Raw genomic sequence first — 22,641 nt, 5'->3', positions numbered from 1 at the left:
CACTTTGAATTGAATGCGCGAGTGTGCGTATTGGTTCGTCAGCATCTTTCCGTGTAATATTCTGCCTGGAAGAATTGTGAAACATTCAATTCACGCGCAGGCTGAGGATCCCTGCTTATCAAGCAGTCACGCTGATGAGGCCCGCCGTCCTCATCGCTGCAGCGGACCGTCCTTTGAACACCATTGCCGACCGGGTGTAGTTTCATTTGCCATTACTCGAGTTTTTTAGTGGCCACAGATTGTGTCTGTGTCAAAACACAACCTTATAAGATAGCCTCGCGCAGTCCACGTTTGGACAAATGGACGCGTCGGAGCTGTTTTCCATTTCCTCGAGGCAGCCTGCGCGAATGCCTCCAGATATCAAAGAACTGCCTCCCATTACTCGAGGCCGAAGCAGCAACTTCCCTAACCGAGTTGGTAGCCCGTCAATAAGCCCACATCAATCTCGGCGCAAATCAGCTGGCTGCTCCATGCGAACAGTGAAGGAGGAGCGACAGCAGGAAGATGCCATGCCCAGAGAGGAAGGAATCACATGCAGGACCAGCCTGGACTCAGATAAGGACACAGCCGACGGCCACAGGGAGGATTCGAGGCAAACTCGTCCATCTTCATCCGCTCGGCACCGCACCTGTCGAAACGATCTACAGGCGCCGCACAGTGGAAGTAGTAGCAGACGCTCAAGCTGCAATGCGTACGTCCTTACCACCAGTGCCCGGTAATGCTCCTGACACTCTCCTTGCTTGCTATTGTTATATGTGCATTTTAACCAGTTGGGTTTTTCGCAGATCGTGTGGCCCGTTGCCCACATGGGACGAATTCTTCGAGAGATGCGAGGATATTAGGCCGTCAGACAGCAGTGACGTAAGCCTGCCACCCAATGACTTTCAGTTGATTATCTTAAGACTGCAAGACAAGCAGGCGGGCGATTCATTTTCAAGCAACCGAAATACATAAGAGGTGCACTGCTTCGTAGCAGAGTGCCTGCCACACTTCACGACACCTGCCATACTCCGGCTACATCTATGCAACTAGTTGATTCATATAGGATGCGCTGCGCTGTGTGATTGTATGCAGACCTTCCGTGTGTATTCTAGTGGCTCCTCCGGGCCGCTTCTCTTCCTGCTGCACGGAGCCGGGCATACGGCGTTGAGCTGGGCATGTTTCACGGTAAGCAAATAATTGCTTGGTAGAGTTTTCCCCACAGTAGGCCTGTCAAGCTTCTGTCGGGATGGAAATTCGTCTTTCATGATGTGGCTGCTTCCGTCCAGCGTCTTTTACGGGATGGGTCGCTGCCACTGCGCGTATTTGCTTATGATGCAAGAGGTCACGGTGCAACTACGTGCGCCGACAGTAAGACTTTGTCCGCCGAAGTCTTAACAGAAGACGGCATTGCAATCGTGCAGTACCTTTTCAACCGTATGGTGAGCGAAGAACTGTCGCCAAGCGACACCCGACAGGACGAATCGACACAGGAGGACAAGGGGATGTGTGAAACGGCCGACGGCGACTCCAAATCACACCGAGACCGAGATTCACTCCCATCTGTAATTCTTGTGGGCCATAGGTCCGTCTCCCGCCCTAATCCACTGCGCTGTTAAGGGCTTGCTTATTATTCCAGTGGGTCGTCGTATTTTTACGCCGGTCTTGATTGTGACTGTTGGCCAATGCAGCATGGGTGGAGCGATCGCCACAAGGATGGCGGCATCGGGGCGTGTTCCGCAGCTGCATGGTTTGATGGTGTTGGATGTAGTTGAAGGTATGTGTTTCTCCCCAGAACAGTGCTTCGCTTCTTGGGTTTCGAGCGACCGGTTGGTTGGTTGCTGCGCCTCCTGGCATCTCCACCACCAACTTGCCGACGTACTTGCGGAGATCTATGCGTACATTAGTTTGTCCTGTGTGTCCCATTCTCGCTATTGCTCGACTTCCCATTTTGTGCAGCTTCCTGGGTTGGTGGAGAAAGCTAAGCTGGCAAGCTAAACTCTCCCTTGAGTATGTTGTCTGTGCAGGGACTGCTTTGGCAGCCTTGCCACAAATGGCCGCTTTCGTCAGTCGGTTTCCCAGCCTATTCACTAGTTGTAAAGAGGCCGTGAATTGGAGCATTTTTGCTGGACTCTTGTGCAACAAGAGTAGCGCTGCAATTTCAATTCCTTCGCAGCTAGTGAAGACCACTCGGGGGGCACTCCCCGCTAGCCATAAAGGTGCAGAGAAGGGGCCGCCTGACGAAGAAGTATGGTGAGCGCCCTCCTGAATGAACAGCCTTGTTACTACTTCCTGCCGTATGTGGCCAACGCGCAAGGCGTCGTGGTACCTGCTTAGGGTGGAAACGAACTTGCCATCATAATGTGCTTACTGGCCTCTGTAGGACATGGCGCATTGACGTGATGGCCACTGAGCCATATTGGGAAGGTGCGTGCAGCCCTTTCGAACATTGCGCTTGTAGATAGCTCCTTCACAGGGTTGAAGACTTTGTCGATAGAAACTGCATGCATCTTTCTGTGTGAATCCTCAGGATGGTTCCGGGGGATGTCCCAAGCATTTCTGTCCAGCCGTTGCGTCAAAATTTTGATATGTTCGAGCAGCGACCGCTTGGACAAGGAGTTGATGATAGCACATATGCAGGTGGCCCAGCAATCCATCCAATACATACATAGCCTGCCAACACTCTGTTCTCCGACCGTGGAGGAAGGCAGTGGCAAACTGCTGTAGTATTTGTTGGTTTGATGCGCAGGGGAAGTTTCAAGTGCAGATTGTGAGCGGCTCGGGGCATGTAATTGAAGTGAGCGCAATTGAATGTTTATATTTTATACCTTGTAACTCAAGGTGCCTAAAAAATGTTCGTACTTTATATAACATCCATCCGCTGCTTCAGTCGTGCAGCAGTAAAACGGGCACGATGGCACGCATTTTGTTCTACAAAATGCTGCTCCGCTGGCAAGATTTAGTATCCACATGCAGGTTAGCATTGCTTTCCTCATTGCTGCAGGAGGATCAGCCTGCCGAGCTCTGCCGGGTTGTCCAGACGTTTATCACCCGTTATCGACTTCACCTACCTCCGAGTCAGCGCGCAGGATTGGTGCGGGGCTGAAAGCAATTACCCTTAGGGCCAGCCAAGTCAACCGTCAAGCTCCCGTAATTTACCGCAGTCGTCACAGTTTTGCTTGGTAAGTTCTGATCATTCCATTGCAGGACTACGGCGGACATTTCCGCGTTCTGCAGGCACCTATCAAAAATCGAGTGAAGACTTCCGCTATCAGAAACTGTTCAGACACACCCTTCTCCGCCCACGCTGTGTTGCGGCGTGATTGGCGGAGGCACAACAGCCGTTGAATACGGCTGTGAGGGTCTTCGTAACTTTTCAGTCATTTGGTACGGCAAAAGGCCGTTCTGCAGAAAGGCGCTGCACCTCAGGACACTATGTACCTTTTTTTTTATTCCAAAAGGCATTTTAGGGTGTGGTGATGTGGCCAGCAGCCCCTACCCAAGCAATTTCTTCGTAATGCTCTTGACAGCTTAGTGTGTACTGGAGACGACTGACAGTCTGGCTGCTCGCCACATGATGGAGTGATCTGATTGACTAGTCTTACTGAAGCTGCTGCACACTGCCCATGGCAACGGTGGCGTTGTGGCGGGCGGAAGCACTCTATACGACTAGACAAACCGGTCGCATCTTAGTCAATAAGCCTATAGGCCATTGCGGTTTTTCGCATTGATCAACACGCCGTACCACGTATAAGTGCGCAGCAGTTCTGCACTAGCGGATTCGCCAACCAGAGCTCTCCTCGCGATGCTCTTCCGTTCCACGAGGTTACGCATCATATGCAGTGCCTTGTTGCTAGTGAATAAGATATACAAAATGTGTTGGTTCCATGTTTTTCCGGGAGTGTAATGAATCCGCAAACTACTCCAGACCTTGCGAATAATCATGCCAAGTGAAGACCCGTTCGCGACTGTTTGTTGCAAATTTCGGCCTGCGAACGCTCACGAGTGCTATGACTTGCCAACATCTATATTTTTGAGCATCTGAAGCTGCAAAGAATCCCTTTTGAGTACCCGATGTTTCTGCGCTGCTTGACGGTGCGATTCTTTCCTCGACCGTGCAAGAGACAGTCTGAGCAGCAGGCAGAGGAGCAGAACATGACACACAAACCAGCGTATCCTGTATAGCGATGGCGATGATCTATCTGGAGAATTGTTCTTCAGGACCACTGTAAACAATGGATGAGTCGTCTTACTTCATTCGCGTCCAAGGCAGTCGTTGCAGATGTCGGCGTCTCCCAATTCCACCACTGAGCAGGCGAGGGAGCTGGTCCAAGTGAAATATTGGAACCCACGACTCTTGGAAACAATTGTTTTTCGCGGATGTACTGCAGTCTCTGCTCAACGATTCGTTGGAATTGGTTTCCCTGCACTTTCCCGCCTGCATTATGTGCTCTGCATATGTTACGGAGACGTCAGCTACGAAACCATTTACACTTTTTACAATCCTTCCTACTGCCTGCATAAAGGCGCATTGAGAAGTGTAGTATATCTTGTTGCTCTGTAGAAAGTCTTACTACCTGCGTTTGAAGGAATGGAACGCGCGGTAGGCGCTACTCCGGCTTACCTCTGGGGTTGCACCACGAGGCAACAGGTGTTGAAGAAGTCGGCGCGCAGCCATTGAACCTTGAAGACGCTGTGTTCATCCACAGCGTGCAGAAACAATAAAATCAGTGAGGGCAGGAATGGGCGCCACATCCAGGGCAATACTAAACTACTCTCTGGCTTGGCCGCTTACTGCGTGAGTTGGATCGTACAGGAGGAGGGGCACAAAACCTTGTCTTCCAGAGAGAACTGACCGCCTTTCGGACCGTGCCAGACCCAACGCACTATTTGCACTGGCCCCTCCAAGTTTAAGCAAGACTGTTGCGAGTGCCTGTTCCCCCACTTTTTCCTGAAGTCTCTGAGCCACGTGTAGAAGCGAGGCATATTGCGCATAGGGGACATTCAACATATCCGCTGAGACAAAATCACAAAATGGGAATTTATTTGGCCAAGTCAAACAGTTGTAGAGTGTTGTGTCGCGGGCTAGTGTGCCCTTCCTCTGCTGACGTCACACCTATCAATTGTTTCAGCATGAGTTCTTGGCAGTCAGCAGCTGCTGGTAGTGTTCGACGCTCAAAGTATACATGCCCTAGACGCTCGACATCCCGAAGTTTATTCACCTCCACGGTGCTGCAGAGCACAACTGATGCCCCTGGAGTTCTACCTCTCCCTGCGCGGCCTGTTCTGCAGCACAAGGAGAACCGAAGAGAAATCTTTCTCATACAGTTGACAAACGTCCAGACCATATGGCCCAGCCCCCAGGCCTCCTGCCCACCTTTTCTCCTACCTGTGTGTGTAGTTTTCGGGAGTACTTGGGGGGTGAAAATGGACGACTAGAACAACAGACGGAATGTCGAAGCCTCTAGCGGCTATGTCGGTGCTGACAAGCACTGATGCCTGCGAAGTCGTAATGTCTGGTATGCGGTTGGCATCGCATGAAGCCCAAACAGGATAATTAAAAGCACGTGCGGTAGATGACAACGGCATGGGCGTAACGCTGTCATACACAAGACCAAGTGACTGCCCGCCTCGCAGGGGACTTACATCTCCCTCCAAGAAACTCTGTATAGCACGCTCTCGGTCCTCTGCATCCATGCGCGAATGTACTGAAGCGATGCGCCAGGAGTCAAGCAGGGGATGGTTCTTGATATAGCGCACCTACACAGAGCAACGCACACTTCTAGCTACAATAGTAGGAGCAATAGTAGAAGCGTGCGGCTGGTATTCACCTCGGCTAAGCTAAAGCACGCCGCTAAAGCACGTCGGCAAGCTGAGAAGTTTCACCTCTTCTTGAGAGTCGGCAAAGACAATGCACTGGGGATGCCCTTCTTCTGTGCTTCTTTCTGCTTCCGTGGAAAGCTTTCTTAAAACTGGAGGCTGCAAACCGGAAGCGGAAGTCTGTTCTTCGCCCCCCGCATCTATTGGCTGCTCCTTTGGACTGCTTGCTGATGCATTTGCCAGTGCTTCACGACATTCTGGGAATTTCCCCGCATCCTCAGTACCTCCTGTCCCCAAAATACCTGGGTTGGCGGAATGGCAGTTGCCCTGTATCAAACGAGGAATGAATGCTCTCAAAATTTCGGCTAAAGCCAGCATCTTGCGTTCCCTTTCTACATGTTCTTCTTCCGCTGTCTGGCCTCTTCGCCTCCCCCCAATGTTTTGCTGCACCGCTGATTCATCGCAGGTAGTGTTTGGAGGAGAGTGTGAGGTATTACACGCGGGCATGTAACATATGTGGTGGCTTACACCAGCTCCCACGACAGCGCTGCCTGCCCACACAAAAGAAGTAAAAAGAGCGCAGTCACAACTATAGCCTACACGCACGATGTCATGTCGAGCAAACATGCAAGCCTACTTCTGGTACGCACCTGGGGAGCCGCTTCTGTTTGAGGGCACCTCTGCAGACAACTCTGCTAGAGCTTGGCGCCCTTCATATATCCCTCCTTGTGTCCCACATTTAGCAGCGTTCAGCAGGTTTAGAACTTCCGCGTGAGGAAAATCTGCTTCAAAGGTATCTAGCAAGCGTGAAGGCAAGACCGCGCTGAAGCAAAGCACTTGAAGAGCACTCCTGCAGTCCCGGAATCTTTCTCCAGGTCCAGTTCCCCCTTCGCTGGCTTTCCAACCCGTGGCTTCCCTATAGATGAACTGCACCTTAGAGTGGTAATCTCGACGCAGCATGCAGTCTGCTTCATCGACTACTAAGATTTGGAGGTTTTTTAAGCTGAGGTGGGCAAGTTCAGCCTGTTCTGTTCTCCCTGCTCCAGCAGCTTGAGGCCTTTCCCGTACTAGAGATAGGATTCTGTCAGGAGTGGATACAACGATCTTGACATGTAAATGGCTCAATAATCGCTGGTGATGCCGCACGGGGGAAGCAGGGTCTAAGAGCAGCACCGGTGCTTGCGGTAGTAGGGCCACAGCAGCATTCGCTACTTGCCGTGCCAGCTCACGAGAAGGAACGAGGATCAGTGCAAATGGAGATGAATGCGAACCAGCCGATACATCCGACGTGTGCCGCCCGTCTTCAGCTACAAACCGCTGCAGAACAGGAAGGAGGTAGGCGAGTGTTTTCCCAGCCCCTGGGTTAGCTGCAACGACGAGGCTTGCGCCTCCTAATGCACGCAAAAGACAAACTCGCTGGACCTCCGCAAGTCTTCGAATTCCAAGGCGCTGCAACCCTTCCTGCAGGTCCGCGGATATGGGGAGAGCAGACACTTTTGCTGCTGAAAGCTCAGTAATCGAGCACCTCCCAACATATTTTAAGGATAGAGAAGAGGATAAATTTGGGCAGAATCGCAGCACTGAAGGGTGACCAGTTCCACGCAGCTGGGCGGTTGTAGATGTTCCCTTTGCTACAGTATCTGAAACTGGAGGGGAATATGGGAACCTCGCTGAAGTGCACGATATTGGGTACTGCCGGGCAAGGCGCAAGAAGCCCACGCAGGACAGGGGACGTCTATAGAAGACGCCAAGTCCGAACTGCGGCAACAGTTGCTGCATCGCTCCGCAAGTGCCACTTCGACGTTGTGTAGACCGAAAAAAGGCACACTTCCCAGCAGGAAACCATGTGGTCAGCTGCCCTCTCCCTCATGGCAAACAGCATCTATTTTTTCCGCCAGCAAGGAGACCCACAGCTTTTCACTTGCAATATTCTATGGCCGGAGTAGGCTCCGCTGGCACAAAACAGTTAAGGATTCGACGTAGATGCTCTTTGGCCACTGGTTTCGTCATCTCATATGAGCGCTAGAGGGGGGCGGTTCAGCGGGACCAGAAACAGCAACAATATAGCGGTATTGGGAGAGAAGGCTGCAAGCGGCGCCTGTCGATGAGACTCGACGCAGCATTCCTTATAGCGCGAATTGACGCTCCGGGGCTATGCTTTGGGATACGCCAAACTTTTCACAAATCGATGAAGAAGCCACTGCAACATCTACGCGTTCGCTCTAGCGGCTTCTTATTGCATTTGCGGAAGAATATCCGTATTTGGTAACCTTTAATTTACTCGAAGTTTACCGTCCGGGCGTTCCAGTTTGGTTGCAAAAAATTCTACCTGGGGCCCCCCCAAAACGCTCCTCAGAACACCACCGAGCAGCGGAATACCTTTTCCAATTGAAACCGTCTTCTCTCAAGTTATAATACTTTACTTGTAAAATACGCAAGAATAAGTGTAAACGAAAGGCTGTTTTTAGTGATGTACAAGGAAGGTGTGTGCTCAGCCCAGTAGCTGCCTAATGTTCGAGTGTGCACGGGTGATACCCAGCCGCGCATCCCATGAGTATCTCTACATTTATCTCGTCAAGTTACACTACAACTAAATCTAACGCATATTACATACTTATTGGTCTTCCATTTCATGGCCTTGCAGGTTTTAGCTGCAAGCGATGACACTGTTACACCGGATGAATGAGATGCCAAAGTGCAGCCAACTACTGTTGTTTTTGCCGACAACTATCATTGTCCACCACCACATTTGGCCTTTTCATCCGCCTGCAAGCCAGTGGGGTAACAGTGACGGGCTAGAGAAGGCACTAGGGTGGCTGTATCTATAACAGCGGAGGATCTTAACTCTCCGGAGAAGCAGCCATAGTATATATGCCGTGTAATAGTCCCTGCTACTATGTGATATAATCAGGTTTATGGCACGAAAATAACGCTACTGTGTAAATTTAATCATGTCGAGAGTTAACCCACTATTGAGTGCCACTTCATGAAGAGACAAGTGAGCAGAGACTACTCTCCGGCGATCTCTACTTTGCCCGCCACCAGTTCGCACGGAAGCAAGCCAGTGGCTGCATCGTGGTAGAACGTAGTAGTTGGTGAATTAGTTGCTGCATCCGACAAATTGGCTCTAAGGGAGGGAGTACGTGTAGCTCTGGTTCAATCATGAGTGAAGGACGGAAAATTGACACACAAACAGTACCCTTTACCCTTTCCACACACATGACTTTCCACACAGATGATTATTTTGCATAGCCCCAACAGCAACAGCTAGTATTCCTGCTATGCCCCGCTACACTACAACTTCTATAAGCTCCAGAGAAGCAGCTATTCTGCACTCGCAGCGAAGTCAGAAGCACCACCAGGGCAAAAAGAAAAGGGGACATCATCATGTCTAGACAAGGCAACCTTAAAAATCCCTGGTTTGGTGTAGCTGTGTGGTATACCTCCAGCGATAACGAAAGCAAAATGAATCTTGCAGATAATCAAGCCAATAATGGTCTACTGAAGAACTAAAATGCACGGTCATGGTCCACAGCGACGGCAAACAGCAGTCACAAATTCAAACTAACAACAGCGCCGGCCTCTTCGTCAGTTCCGCTGCACACGAGGCTTATTTACGGAGTAAATCAATGAACGCTTCCCCCATTTCCAGACAAAACTAGCCTGCGGTCTCCCACGGGTGTATTGCGTTCTGTCAAGTTGGTTCGCAAACAATTCCCCTCAGTATAAGGCTAGATGCAAGCTAATATACACCAGCCTTAATATTCAAGGGATCGACGCCAAACGGCGAGCAATTCCATCCGGTGTCGCTCCTGCGAGAACACCTTCACTACGATGCATATGTATTAAATTTACACTGTCTGTAGGCGCTTCCGCCTGCGGCAATTTTGAAGGCTCATCCTGGATATCCCCGTCTCCTGCATGGCGAAGCATAATCCCGGGCACCATATCCAATATACTTCGCAACTAACTGCCCACAAAATACTGTAAAACGACCTCAAACAGCGATGCGCAGCCCATTCCCTTGGAAATTCCGGTGGACCTACCATCGTGGGCTTGAATAGCGTTACTGTCTTCTGTTTCCTTCCCATCATCTTGTGGAGCGGAGACAGAAGCTTCAGATGATCCTCCTGCAGGTTCAGCTGCACCGTCTGCTGCGGGTGTATATCGCGGGTCTGGATATCGTTCGTTGTCGCGGTCTTCAACGATAAGGATCAGCAACAGCAATGCAAACAATAACATAACTATGGCCAAGACAAAATACAAAAAGGAGCCCTGTACGCACAATAAAAACAAATTTCGCAAGTAAGTTCAGTTTCGTCTAGGGCTACTGCTGACCTTAAGTGGTGCTATTCGCAGTGCAAATTCACTAAGTAAGCAAAGCCTAGACTTGAAGCGCTCTTGTCAAATAAGGACCAAGGTATTCGGAAGAAGTTGTATGGGATAATAGAAGGCCTACGGAACCCAGTCCATCGACGGTACCGTAACAAAGATGGTTTGTTATTCGGATAAATCGATCCCGCGCAAATTTGCAGTTGCTCCCCTGCTTGATTTTCAGGACTTGGTCGCTCAAAGAATTGATCTTATTCTTTGCTATGCTGCCTGTTTGGCAGCACACGTTTCATGGGTGAGGTAATCCGCATTTAAAATTAACTCCACAAGCGTAGGCGAAGAAGTGGATAGGGAGGCATGGGGACAGCGGAAAACTTACATGCTATATCGCGGCTACCTTCGACCTTCGCTTTCAACTGCTTCACTGAGGTTAGTACATACGCAATAACATGCACCAGACAGCAAACAAACTATGTAACTCCAATGCTACGATACGTCTATATGTCACCGGCGCCCACTTTAGGGTTGAGGAGACATAACTGTACCAACGATACTAAGAATAATTCCTGAGCTGACCTGCATCAACGACGTCAGCTACGGAATTGTCCAGAGCATTCTGTAGTACAGGCGATCCACCAATACCTCCCATCAGCTGTGTAACCGAACAAGGCCTCCCCTGGGAGCCTGTGCTACTCAGAAAGCAGGTCGTCTTAGATACCATCAGTCCAATTTTCACCTTCAAAAGCGACACTGCATCCTTTATTTTTTCACAGTTTGTCCCGTTCTGAGGCACATGAGACAGCACCTACTACACTGCTCGCTTTCTTCTAAAGTTCAAGCAGTCTGCAGACCGTATGATGTCATCAAAGCCATTGTGTTGTCTACTCGTGATAGAGCACGAAAATGTCGTACATTCCGCGAGCACTCTTGGAACCAGCTTTCAAGATTCGCTGGTGATGGAGCCTGGCTTGTGATTGTCAGGGTTCCCGGATTTGCTGCGTCGCTAATCGCAACTTGCCATGGCTGGACCAACTCCCTGACAGTTCCCAAACCATAGATGGTTTTCCTGGCTTGGAGCTGGCGTACAGGAACTTGAGAATCCGGTTCTTGAATACCGCTCTGTGGAAAAAGACAGTTCCATACCAGTTATGCAAAAAAACATCCCCCCCCTTCAACTGCACTTTTGATGGAGATGGAGCAGGCAGCAGTCAACAAGTTTTAACAAATCCGTCCTTCTACATTAGAATGCGTCGTGCTCCCCTCTGTGCATGAAATAATGGAGAAACTTACAGCTTGCACTTGTGGGAATGTATTGAATGCCGACCTATTTCCCAAAACTACGGCCCAACTCTGCAGCCTCGCATCATCATTGAAATTCCCCATATCTGAATGCAGAAACAAGAAGTTCACAGCGTAGGAATCACGTCGTGTCCCTTTGTTGATTGTTTTTGATGCACTAACCCAAACATGCCATACACCGCAGCGTGCCTTCAGCAGTTGAGGGGAGACAGCAGGCGTACCGAGGTAGTCCACTTTGGGAGGAGCTGGGATTTGTTCGCATATTTCCTGTTTTGCCTCCTCCAGTCTTCCCAAAATCGGGTCGATTCGACTCGTCCCATCCTCCTCCTGAAGAAGGTCGCCGCTTCCAGTCTCTGACAAGCAGATGCTGAGACTCTGGAAAAATGCACTATCTTCTCCATAATATTTGGCAAAGACATGATCAGCATTTATATCGATAAAGCGTACAGCAGCATAATCGCACACGGGAGTTACGACTTTGTGCACGAGAAAAGTCACAGCTACCGTGACACAAATGACCACTGACAAGATTGTCATCAGAATTGCCAAGGCTCCCACAGTTCTTCTGGCGCACCGATTCGGCCTGAAAAGCTGCCAGATGAGCGTAAACACAGCCATAACCACCAATGCTCCTGACAAGGTGCTGACACATAAGAAGACGAAATCCATAGTGTCTATGATACTCGTCAATGAAAGTGAAGCACTCCCAAAAGAAGCCGCCATGTCGGACACCATGTTCACTACCGTGTCCGCATCAGAAAATCCGGCAAGATCCGCTGGAGGCAGTTCAATATCCTGGAAAGCTTCGAGGATAGGACTAGTTGTATCTATGTTGCCCAAATGGTTTTCGATTATTTTCAACTTTCCAAGAAGGGAAGCAGATTGTTCTTCCACAAAGATGTTAATATGGGATGCCTTTTTGGCAACATCCTGGGCTGCTTCTATGTTTCCTGTCGCAGCAGCCTTTGCATCCTGGAACAGTTTTTTCTGCTGCTCTATGTTCAAAGCCCCCAGAATTTCCTCCTTTACCTGGTTAACAACGTTATTTGGATTGCTTCCATCAGCTGCACGTGCCAACTGTCGGGTATCATCCACAAGATTTTTGATGCCCGCGAAGCCCAAGCCCCCTCCTTGTGCTGTTTCTGACATTCCATTTCTAGTGCGTGTACCGTACACGGCGGCATCTACCGATCGCCCTCCTGCACAGACCACTGCAGTTGCTTCATTAAGTGCCTTCCTGCCACATCGATACGCCGCTACTGCCATGGCCAGGGACAGCAGCGCCACTATCAAGCCGAAAATCAAGTAACATGGAATTCGGCCGCTCTTCGAGTGAGCCCTCCGGCGGACACAACAACAACAGCAACGGCAACATGGACAGCAAACCAATGGCCCAATACAACAGAATAGGAGAAACACGATGAGCCCGGCGACGAGAAGGAACACCACAGCCAAGAGGGGAAAGAACTTGGCAATCATCGAAGAGTTGATGTCTCCCTCTTCAACCATCGATGCGAAAGCATCCATAGCTGCCTCGCGGCCAGGTGCAAGGCTCTTTGCCTTCATTTCTGCCAATAACTCTTCGGCCGAGCGGCCCTGATCTATGAACTGCAGAGCGGACAGACAGCAAAAGACACAGAACTCCCGCCCTCCTGTGCAGACATTTCAGGGAAATTACTTCCCGTTATAGCCGGTTTTTGGTAATCTTGAACTGTACCCAGCACAGGGAGGAATGGTGGTTCCTTTGGGTGAGGACGACAGACACTTCAGTGGCTCTGCGACGTCTGTATGTGAACGAGCCGTTCTAAGAACTCGTGAATAGGTTTGCGGTGATGCAGCCTAGGTGTATAGCCTACCTCTCCTGTGTTGGGGTCTAAGATTCCATCGAGATTTCGTGAAAAGCAGACGGTCTCCACATCCTGTGTTGAGGTCTGCCTGTCTTCCTCATCTTGAGACTGCAGTAGACGAGGGCCCGTACCTGCTGCCAATTCTGGTCCGTTTCTGTCTTGAAGAGTCAACGAGGAAGTCGCAGCTGGAGCACTTCCCTTGTGCGCTGGTGTTGGTTGCGGTTGGGACTGCGCAACGTCTGTAGCAAGCGAATAATTTGAACCATGAGGGACACTCCCTTGAAGGGGATGTAGGTCCACCTCCCGGTGCGGCTTTGTTGTATGCACCGCAGCAGAGGGACGTTCCGCTGCCTGGACAGCCAGGAAGGCAAGGGTAACAAAGAAGGCGCATTGCAAGGCTCCCCTCCATCGTGGAGGGCATGAACATTTACCAACCATCTTTATGTAAGCTAATTAGAGTGCAAAAATCCATCAGTGTCCCCGTGAGAAGGTGAGAACAAACAATAAAACAGTGGGAGGGCTCTACCGGACAACCATAGGCGGGGAAGGAAATAACAGCATGACCAAAAGTTTGTTCGTGTCGTCTGCAATCTCTGGAATGAGAGAATAGAGCACGATGATCTTTCAACTAATAGGAAACGTCCTTGCGAACCAATTATCGACAAAGCCCAACGACAGTCAGTTGAGAGTAGGAGAGGGCTGAGGAAACAGGAGCACAGTCACATCAAGGCACTAAGTATGCTTTACAATCTCGAACAGATGAGGAGGGTGGGTTATGCAGCACAAGTTACAAAAATTTGGTAGTGGAGTCCGATAGTGAAACGGAGAAGGCAGGTGCCTCGTGGTGCTGACCGATCCTGCGGGTTCACGCCTTGGGATCTCCAGCAAAATAAAGACAGACACGCATTGTTCATGTTCACATTCCTACAATATGATCTGCCAATATTTAACTCCGTTTATTGAAGTGCGGGCTTCGGATAGCCGATGGGTACATGCCGGACCGGGCCGAAGGACCGTTGGTAGGGGGCAAAAAACTCAGGGTTACGCCAGACATTCGCTTCGTCCCCTACCACCGCTTTAACATTGTTCATTGATGCATCTCATGCACCAGAATTATAATCAAAGCTTACCGTAGGGGGGAATCTTGTGCAACAGGGCTTCGTTGCATGTAATGCATGAGCGCGTGTCGGTGACCGCTCCAACAGTAAAGGCCGTGGACTTCCTGGACAGGCTATCCATAAGAAGTCACACCCAGAATTTTTCCATTCACTGGCTAGTAGAATATGTTTCACAGCACACTTAAGGCTCCAAGAAGGAAAAGATTCATGAGGCGGACAGACTGAAGATTACTGCGTGCATGGCGCATGCACCGTGGAAAATCAGGAGGTCCCTCTAATGGAAAGCCCATCTAAGGAGGTAATGAAGAGAAAACCAATCCATAGGCTTCTGGTGTGCGACCTCGGTTTCACAAGAGCTGCAGATTTGTTCATGTTACCGTGACTACCGACCGACTACCGACCAGACTCGCGGGACTGCTGGAAGCGAATTCATTTGCAACTAGAAATTCGTGAGCCAGTGCTTGCATTGATACCCTACCCTTCTCCAGAATTTTGCCAGCATGGACACAACCGGCTTGACCTCGTTTCCATGTTTCCTTTATATAGGTAGGCTCAGTAACTTTATTAAACCCACACGCGTCCATCCGACGTTGGGTGGTTCCTGCTTCAACACAACTAGCAGAATCAAGTTCCCTTCTCATAATTGGCCATGAGCGGGACGTGATGAAGATGATTAATTGCAACCAAATATAACCTGGTGGCGGGTGATCGCGTACTCTGGAATACGAATTCTCGGTTCACAATTAGAGAGCGCAGCGCGTGAAGAGCCAAAGCTAGATTAGTGGAATGTACACTAGCTTGAGAGAAGCTTTTGTTTAGAGTAAATAATGTGAGTCTTCGGAAAACCAGCCCTGGAGGGGGTTTGCAATAAATGGATGAGCCTGCGCATTGTCGTAGATTTGCTTAAGCACTTCCTGTACCTGTGTCTCCAAGTAGGTTGTCGTTAAGAGCCCTACGATATTCAAGAAACACTAGCATCATTGGCATGTCCTTTTCCCTGCAGTCTAATACCACTTCAGAAGCAAAAACCCCTGCCTGCGACTTGGCACGATCTGCAGATGACCTCGAACGCATCAAGAATAAAGAAATGCGTGAGACTCTCATGTGCGCAAATTTCGTTAAGCACATAATATTCTGAGTGGTTTGTGGAGTGTTGGAGTGCACACGGGGTGCACGGTGGACATATTGGTGGCCCACACTCCGTGCATCTGGAATGGTTCCGGACACAGTTTGATGTCTTGGTATACGAGTCCCCTTTCTTCCACGTCTTAGCCCCTAATTTGCTATGCTCTAATAGGTATGGAGAACCATTCCTTCATTGTGGGTGTGGTTCAAGAACCACGTGCGCACGGCGCACGTGGTTCTTGAACCACACCCACCGTGCGCCTTTGAGAGTGCACAAAACTGAAGTCCCCCAGTACACGTAGCGAAGGCTTACATGTAGCTGATAGTTTCCTCCACACATTTTATATGAGTTAATGAATGCCATTGTGAAGACCAGTCGTCGTTACTGCATACCTGACAAAGTTCTTGTGCAGTAAGAATTGCACAAGGAACATTCATATTTGCAGCGCATTTGCGTTAGCTCTCCACTGTCGCTATCCAGCGTAGTTGCACAGGGTGAGCTTCTATGAACCTGAGATTTTCAATGCTCAGGTGGTTGATCCCTTTTTCCATGCAGGTATCCTGGCCATCAGCCTATGGGTTGTCAGGAGAATTGCAACTCCAACCTTCCCATCTATCGGCTCTACTTCGAATACTCAAGCGAGCACTGAATATGTAAGTCGAAAGACTTGAAAGTTAAGCTAGTTAGTCATGGGGATTTCGCAACATTGAGCCGGCACTCCGAACACAGTGCAACTGGCAGGTCCAGGAGCAAGCCGACCTTAGTAACAAGCTTCTTGTTATCCCCGTAAAGAGTGCGACAATCTGTAGAATGAGCTTATAGGCACTTTCGTATGGGCAGAAGCTAGACTTCCTAGACCTCGTTAGGCTGCGGCGGGTTCGGCGATTGGTCTACTCCCCCCCGCTGCAAGGTAGGTAGGCATGCGCTGCATGTACTTCTTCCGGTGTAAACAGTACTGAAACTCACACTTATTCTTCCATAATGTAAAAAAATATATTAACTTGGAGGAGTAGGAAAGGCAAACCGCCCAAAAGGGCGCTCCTTCGCCACGTGCTCCGCAGCAACCTCGGGTCACTCACCGGTGGTCATGTTAATGCCAGCCTATCCTGGAACCTTACGTCCCTCTTCGACCCGAATAAAATATTATAAAAAGACGTTTGAAGAAAGAATTGGAAAATTTTAGCGGGTTAGGGGGTCTTTTTCTTATAGCGCCGCACGTTGTGCAGTGCTTTCTCATCTAACTGTTTGAACATCCTTCTCTGCAACACTTACGCGTTTGAATTGTGCTTATTTTCCACAACGAATGGATGACAGGATGCCAACAGTGTCTGTCTGCGAGTTGTTGGTGGGTAGCATGACCTGTGCTGCTTGCAAGGGAGCGGTACAGCGCAGTTTGATCAAATGCTCGGGAGTCATTCAAGCCGAAGTGGACCTTCTAAGGGAAACTGCACGCGTCGCGTACCACAGCGACGTGATTAGTCCAGCTGAACTCTGCAAGTCAGTCGAGAGCCTGGGTTTTCAAGCTCAGGTTCTGCAGATATTCGTGGCTAGTAGTAACACCAGTCCGCCAGCTGAGAGGGACAGCGGAAGAGACTCTCCACACGCCCGCACTGGAGCGCAGTGGGACGAGGCTTCGCAATTACCTGTGCCAGATGGGTTGGAATCAGGGGCACTCGACTACGAGGAGGCGGGGCTGCGGCACCACCGCCACGTGGCAACCCCTCAAGCACACGATTTCAATGAGCTGTGGACTATGTCAAATGCCACACTCCGTCTTGCGATAGCAGACAGTCGAGGCTTGGCTGTTGAGTCCGCCTGTAGCACACTGAAAAGCAGCAAAGGAGTGCACGCCTGTGAAGTGGCCCTTCGAGGGGTTGAGGGCCCTGGCACACAGCAGCTGCTGGTGACCTACAAACCCCAGGTGGTAGGAGCTCGTGAGCTGATTATGAAGTTAGTAGCAAAAGGTTTCAGTCCGTCAATACTATCTGAAGATCCGTTACAGAAACAGGCAAGAGTTCCCATGGGGATTACACTTTCCTTCGAGCTACCCTCAGAGCAAACTGAACCCGCTCTTGGCGAAATGATGGCAAACGCCACATGCTCCGCGTTTCGATGCCAGTGTTCTGTTTGGGGTTGTGCTGCAGAAGGAAGCTGTTCTGGGTCACCGAAGGGCTATGCTCAGCTCCCTTCTTCTTTCCATTTTGCCTTCCCTGGTCGTCATTTGCCTCTCCACCATGGCCAGGACACACAACCTCCCGACGGCACTTCTGTGAGCACCGAACGCCTACCTCGAACCTTTTGACCAGAGCTGCACTTAGGCAGAGGAGCATGCAATTCCAAGAGACAATAAAGACGCTTCAATTTCTCTAATGCAATCCATTTGAGTGAATTGTTTCCTTTGGAAAGCCGTCTAGCCACTCGCTGCACACGCATGTTGCAACTGTTAGTTGCATGCAGTACAGAACAAACGGGTTGCTGTTGGCCTTCTGTGCTGCTGCTCAAGACGGGAGTGCCTTCCGGGGATGCGCCTGTCGACCTTGCTGCTGCTTATTCTGACGACCCCTGTCCAGTTCTACGGCGGTCGCAGCTTCCATAGGGCGGCTTTTAAGGTGAGATTCCCTGCAAACTAGCTGCGGCTCCGCTCTTGAAACTGCATGCACGCAAGTATGCACATTTGTGGAGGCTCGCAGTTGTTGCTAGCCGCAGCAGGCTGAACACGCAGGAAGCTCCGCGGGCTGTCCACTGCAGGGCCTGCGCCACCGTCAGTTCAGCATGGACCTCCTCGTGTCGCTCGGAAGTAACTTGGCCTTTTTCTACTCCGCCCTATCCTGCGTGCAATCAGCAGCAACCACAATTTGGTGCAGACCGCTGCTGTCTGCAGCGGGCGCTACAGCAGCACCGACACATCGGGGGGCCGCAGCTCCTGTCGGCCACCGAGCGAGCCCATTCTATGAACTCCTGGAGAATGCAGAACCTCAGGTCTTCTTTGACACATGCGTAATGCTCATTTGCATCGTTCTCCTGGGCAAGGTAAGGGTATCTAAGCCCCCTCTCTGTGCTGTTACTTCACTTGCTTCACACCTCATTCAGTGTTTCCTCTGATCCCCGTATTTTGTGGAGATAGTTTAGAGGCTGTGCTGCCGGATGAAGAGGGAGCTGGCCAAGATCTTCATTATGCCTGGCGCCAACGGCAAGAAAATCCGGAGCTTCGACTCAGTGTGAAGATCTGCATGCACAGGCATGCCCATGTGCGGTATTTGCGCTGCAGCTGCTGCAGCTACGAGCGAAGGCGCGAATTCTGGAGCAGCTTCACAGGTAGGTGTGGAATGCGCATTGAGGGCAGGTGTGCATGCTTTTCTTGCTTGTCCCGGTTTAGTCTAATTTTTCGACTGTCGGTTGCTGGTTGTCCTCTGGATTGTGCAGCCTCCACAGCCTGCAGGTGCGCACGGTGCATTTGGTGCTGCGCTCTCCAGACACTGCAGTCTCCCGGTGCCTTCAGCACGCAGCGCCCCAGTCTTCTGCAGGAGGAGTGAAAGAGGGGGCCGACACAAGCAGTCCATCGCCCAGCGATCTTCTGAAAATCGCCGATGTTGTTGCTGCGGATTCCCCGGAGGTGGGCCCGCTGCGCCGGCCTCCTCTCCCTGTGTGTTGGTGGCAGAAGGTCTGCGCCGCCTGTGGAGTGCAAAGGGAAGGGTTTCCAACTGCATACAACCCACTGACTCAACCAGCCTCTTGGGGCCTTCCAGATGAGGGCGACGATGTCGTAGACGGCAGGAAGCGCTCCTGTTGCTGCCGACAAAAGAGGCAAACATCAGCCACCATCATAGACGCACAAAATGCAACGGGGAGCAATCCTGCTGAAGTCATCATCAGCGCAGAGCTGCTGCAGGCAGGGGACGTGGTGCGAATCCCTCCTCAGGAAGTGCTGCCAGCCGACGGCATTTTGCTGGTAAAGCTCTGAACCGTAATCCGTACATCCTGAAAACCCTAAACCGTTAGCTTGACACCCTACGTCCCAGAGCCTAGACCATTAGACCTGAGATAGTTCGAATCTCAGGAGGCGGTGGAAAACACAAACGGCTTGCAGTGCGTCCTCTCTCTGGTGCAGCTAGAGGCTCAGCGAAGAGGCAGCACCTGCAATTGTGTCTGCGTTCGTCTGTCTCGTGTAATGGATGGTGTGTCCTCCTCTTGTTGTTTGCTGTTTTGCGCCTGGCCTATATACTGGAATTCCTCTCCTGGTTCCTCTGAGGTGTATTTGCGCAGTGTGTCTACTTTGTCTCTCGTGGTCGCATTTCGTGTTTCTCAACTCTTGAGTGTCATTTTCGTGTCTTTATTTGCCTTTCAAGTAACAATTACATGTTTGGTCCGTTTGGTGTTTGGGTTGCTTTAATTTTCTGGATTTGGTTTCCCTTCTCTGTTTTCTTGAGTACTGCATGCAGGCCCCACCGGTGTTGCACGTGGATGAGCGGCTCCTTTCGGGGGAGGGCCGTGGTGTCTGCAAGTTTGCGGGACAGCGGGTAATTGGAGGCAGCAGAAACGCATCGCATGCAGATGCATTTATGCAAGTCCAGGTGGTATGTCTCCAGCTCTTTTCCCCCACACAGACAATCAACACTCTCCCGTACACAAAGGCAATCGATTTACACAGATGTTCGGCCCCTTCTTTCCAACAGGGGCCTTCAGAGATTCCTTTGCGACCTCAGAAAACATACCCACATGCCGACAACTGTACAGATAAGACAACGCAGAGCCTGCTGCAACCGCTGCTGCTTCTTAATTCGCCACTGCTGCTATGGATGCAGGTTGGCGACGCCTCCGTGCTACAGACACTGCTGCGACTGGTGCAGACGGGGCAACAGCAGCACCAGCCGCTGCAGAAGGCTGCCGAGATGTTTGCTGCCTACTTCATTCCCATCGTGTTATGCATAACTGCTGGTGCTGTTGTAACCTGGGCCGTGCGAGTCTTCGCTGCAGCAGATACACTGCCACTGTCTCCCCTGCAGCAGCTGCGGCAGCGACTACGGGAGCTGGAACTCAGGGAGGGTGTATCAGGCAGTGAGCTGCAGCTGCACCTGCAGCAGAAGCTGCAGCAACAGCAGCAACAACAGCTTGACCCGCTTGGCAATTTCTTGCCGTCAGCTGGCCCGCAACGATCGGCGCCCCTAGCCTCTGCTATAGGAAGCCCCCTGATCTCTGTGCATGCAGCAGCAGCAGCTGCTGCTGCTTGCCGTCTCTCCAGCTGGGTGTTAACTTGGGACAGCCTTCTGTTTGCTTTGCGTTTCGGAGTGGCTGTCTGCTGTGCAGCTTGCCCGTGTGCTATCGGGCTCGCGGCTCCCGCTGCTGTGGCAGCTGCAACTGCCGCAGCAGCAGCACGAGGGGTATTCTTCAAAAAAGGAAAGGCCCTCGAGGCAGCAGCCAATGTGAACTGTCTCGTTGTCGACAAAACAGGAACCCTCACCACCGGCGACCTTCGAGTGAGTGCAGCGGCAGAGAGGAGGGCTTGCCAGGGGCATCTAACAAACAGTTAGATAACTGTCATTCTAGCAAACCAGCAGCTAGCTGACAGTCAATCAAGCTAACTAGCAGGCAATTTGCTGCCATTTCCGCTAGTTATCGCTAGCTGAGTATCCGTCTAGATTACAGCCAACTAGCTGGAAACCTATTTGGCTAGCAAGCGGTTGGGTGACTATCGATCCAGCTAGCTGCCACGCCAGCGAGCTAAAGACCGGCCGACCGCTGTCGTCTCCTTGTCTCATCCTATAGGGTCACAAAGCTGCAGCCACCTTGTCGGGTTCCCTCCAAGGCCCAAGTCCCTCAAGCCTGTAGATAAGCCCTCAGCGCAGGTCTCGCTACGTCTGTTGCTGCTGCGCAGGTGGCAGCATGTGTTTTGCATACAAAGCGGCTGGAACGTCTTTTGCTGCCGGCACTGGAGGGGAGCAAACACTCTCTCCAACCCTCCTCCAAACCAAGTGGTGAAACTTGCTGCAGCACGAGCAACGCCGGCAAGACCACAAACGGTATCAAGACCGCCTTGTGCAGCATCAGTAGCAGCAGCAGCCGCAGCACCAACACAAGGGAAAGCGAAAACACGTCGTCACCATCCGACAGCGTAATCGGCTCTATGACCGATGAAGCCATCGCCACTCTTGAAGAGGCCACGCCTCCTCGAGCAGACATTTCAGCGAGTACAACGGGCAGAGGCTCTCCATCGTGCTGCAGGAAGAAACTCCAAGGTAGCAGAGGCAACCTTGAAAGGCCTTGCTTGGCCCCCCTTGCCTTTTGCAGACTAGACTTCCTGTGGGAGGCGTCGCTGCCCACGTCGCAGGAAAGCAGCCCCCGCAGCAGCATCAGTTACAGCAGTACCACCTGCAGCAGCAACGGGGCAGCACATGCAAGCTTGGAGCGTGAGACATCTCCGAAGCCCTGCACCTGGCATAGCAGCACCGCGAAGGTTTATGGGGGCGAGGCCTTGCAAGTGGTGTCAGCGGAGTCTGCTGCCACTGGCTGTTTCCTCTGGGCTTTGAGTTGTCTGGAGCAGGGAAGCAGCCACTCGGTAGGGGAGGCCTTGGTTCATGCGTACGAGAAGTGGCGGCGAATGCAGCAGAGGGGGGCAAGTTTGGCTTCCTGTGAGAGTTGGAAGTGTCTGGGTGTTTGGTCAGCTGCTGCTGCTGCCGGGTGTTTGCCGCCACCCCAGGCTTGCGAAAAGCCTCAACTGCTGTCTCGAGGCATTGAGGGGCATTTTCAAACAAAAGGAAACCTACGGCTGCGCTTGCGCGTCGCTTCAGCCTCTCCAGAAGACGGTGGGCTTAGCTGAGTGGGAGTTCTGCTGCTGATTGGAATCGCCTGATGTGAATACACAGTACAAATAAAAAGACAGTAACCAGCGTCTGCCATCTTTAGTGTCTGTATTTGTTTTGCATACGATGCAGACGGACAAAACTCCAATGATGATGCCTCTTCAGAAGGAGAACAACTTGCACCCGAAGAAGAGATCCAGCTACAGGTACAGCCAGCTAACGACTTTTCCTTTCAGGCGTTTACCAAGGCAGCCCTTACACCTAGATATAGCGAAGACTTACACAGCGGTATATATATATATATATATATATATATATATATA

At 51.1% G+C, this 22,641-nt stretch overlaps 4 protein-coding genes across 4 annotated transcripts; 2 read left to right on the top strand and 2 right to left on the bottom strand.

Annotated features, from left to right (window-relative positions):
* Positions 1–299: 299 nt before the first annotated feature.
* Positions 300–3,085, top strand: EMWEY_00029200 (protein phosphatase methylesterase 1, putative; the record flags this gene model as incomplete). Its single annotated transcript, XM_013481491.1, has 8 exons — positions 300–715; positions 786–861; positions 1,075–1,167; positions 1,269–1,564; positions 1,671–1,756; positions 2,022–2,227; positions 2,729–2,776; positions 2,984–3,085. 8 exons carry the CDS (start codon positions 300–302, stop codon positions 3,083–3,085), a joined length of 1,323 nt encoding a protein of 440 aa, XP_013336945.1.
* A 902-nt stretch (positions 3,086–3,987) lies between these two features.
* On the bottom strand, positions 3,988–7,578 carry EMWEY_00029190 (RNA helicase, putative; the record flags this gene model as incomplete). Its single annotated transcript, XM_013481490.1, has 7 exons — positions 3,988–4,108; positions 4,604–4,672; positions 4,848–4,995; positions 5,096–5,265; positions 5,369–5,739; positions 5,866–6,350; positions 6,450–7,578. 7 exons carry the CDS (start codon positions 7,576–7,578, stop codon positions 3,988–3,990), a joined length of 2,493 nt encoding a protein of 830 aa, XP_013336944.1.
* A 1,986-nt stretch (positions 7,579–9,564) lies between these two features.
* Positions 9,565–13,715, bottom strand: EMWEY_00029180 (hypothetical protein, conserved; the record flags this gene model as incomplete). The annotated part of the gene is made up of 8 exons (XM_013481489.1): positions 9,565–9,716; positions 9,846–10,074; positions 10,259–10,401; positions 10,708–10,915; positions 11,044–11,250; positions 11,422–11,516; positions 11,652–13,038; positions 13,287–13,715. The coding sequence occupies 8 exons, from the start codon at positions 13,713–13,715 to the stop codon at positions 9,565–9,567; spliced, it is 2,850 nt and encodes a 949-aa protein (XP_013336943.1).
* Positions 13,716–16,836: 3,121 nt separating this feature from the next.
* EMWEY_00029170 (hypothetical protein) lies at positions 16,837–22,524 on the top strand (the record flags this gene model as incomplete). The annotated part of the gene is made up of 11 exons (XM_013481488.1): positions 16,837–17,445; positions 17,666–17,790; positions 18,025–18,130; positions 18,288–18,551; positions 18,790–18,836; positions 18,945–19,470; positions 19,961–20,038; positions 20,324–20,576; positions 20,826–20,995; positions 21,394–22,321; positions 22,451–22,524. Coding segments are annotated over 11 exons (3,180 nt in total), but the record flags the coding sequence as incomplete, so codon positions are not given.
* Between the last annotated feature and the right edge of the window lie 117 nt (positions 22,525–22,641).

This window comes from Eimeria maxima, genomic scaffold (genome assembly GCF_000499605.1).
Source record: "Eimeria maxima Weybridge genomic scaffold, Emw_scaff342, whole genome shotgun sequence".
Taxonomy (NCBI): Eukaryota; Apicomplexa; class Conoidasida; order Eucoccidiorida; family Eimeriidae; genus Eimeria; species Eimeria maxima.
This window is presented reverse-complemented; position numbering and strand designations above follow the sequence as displayed.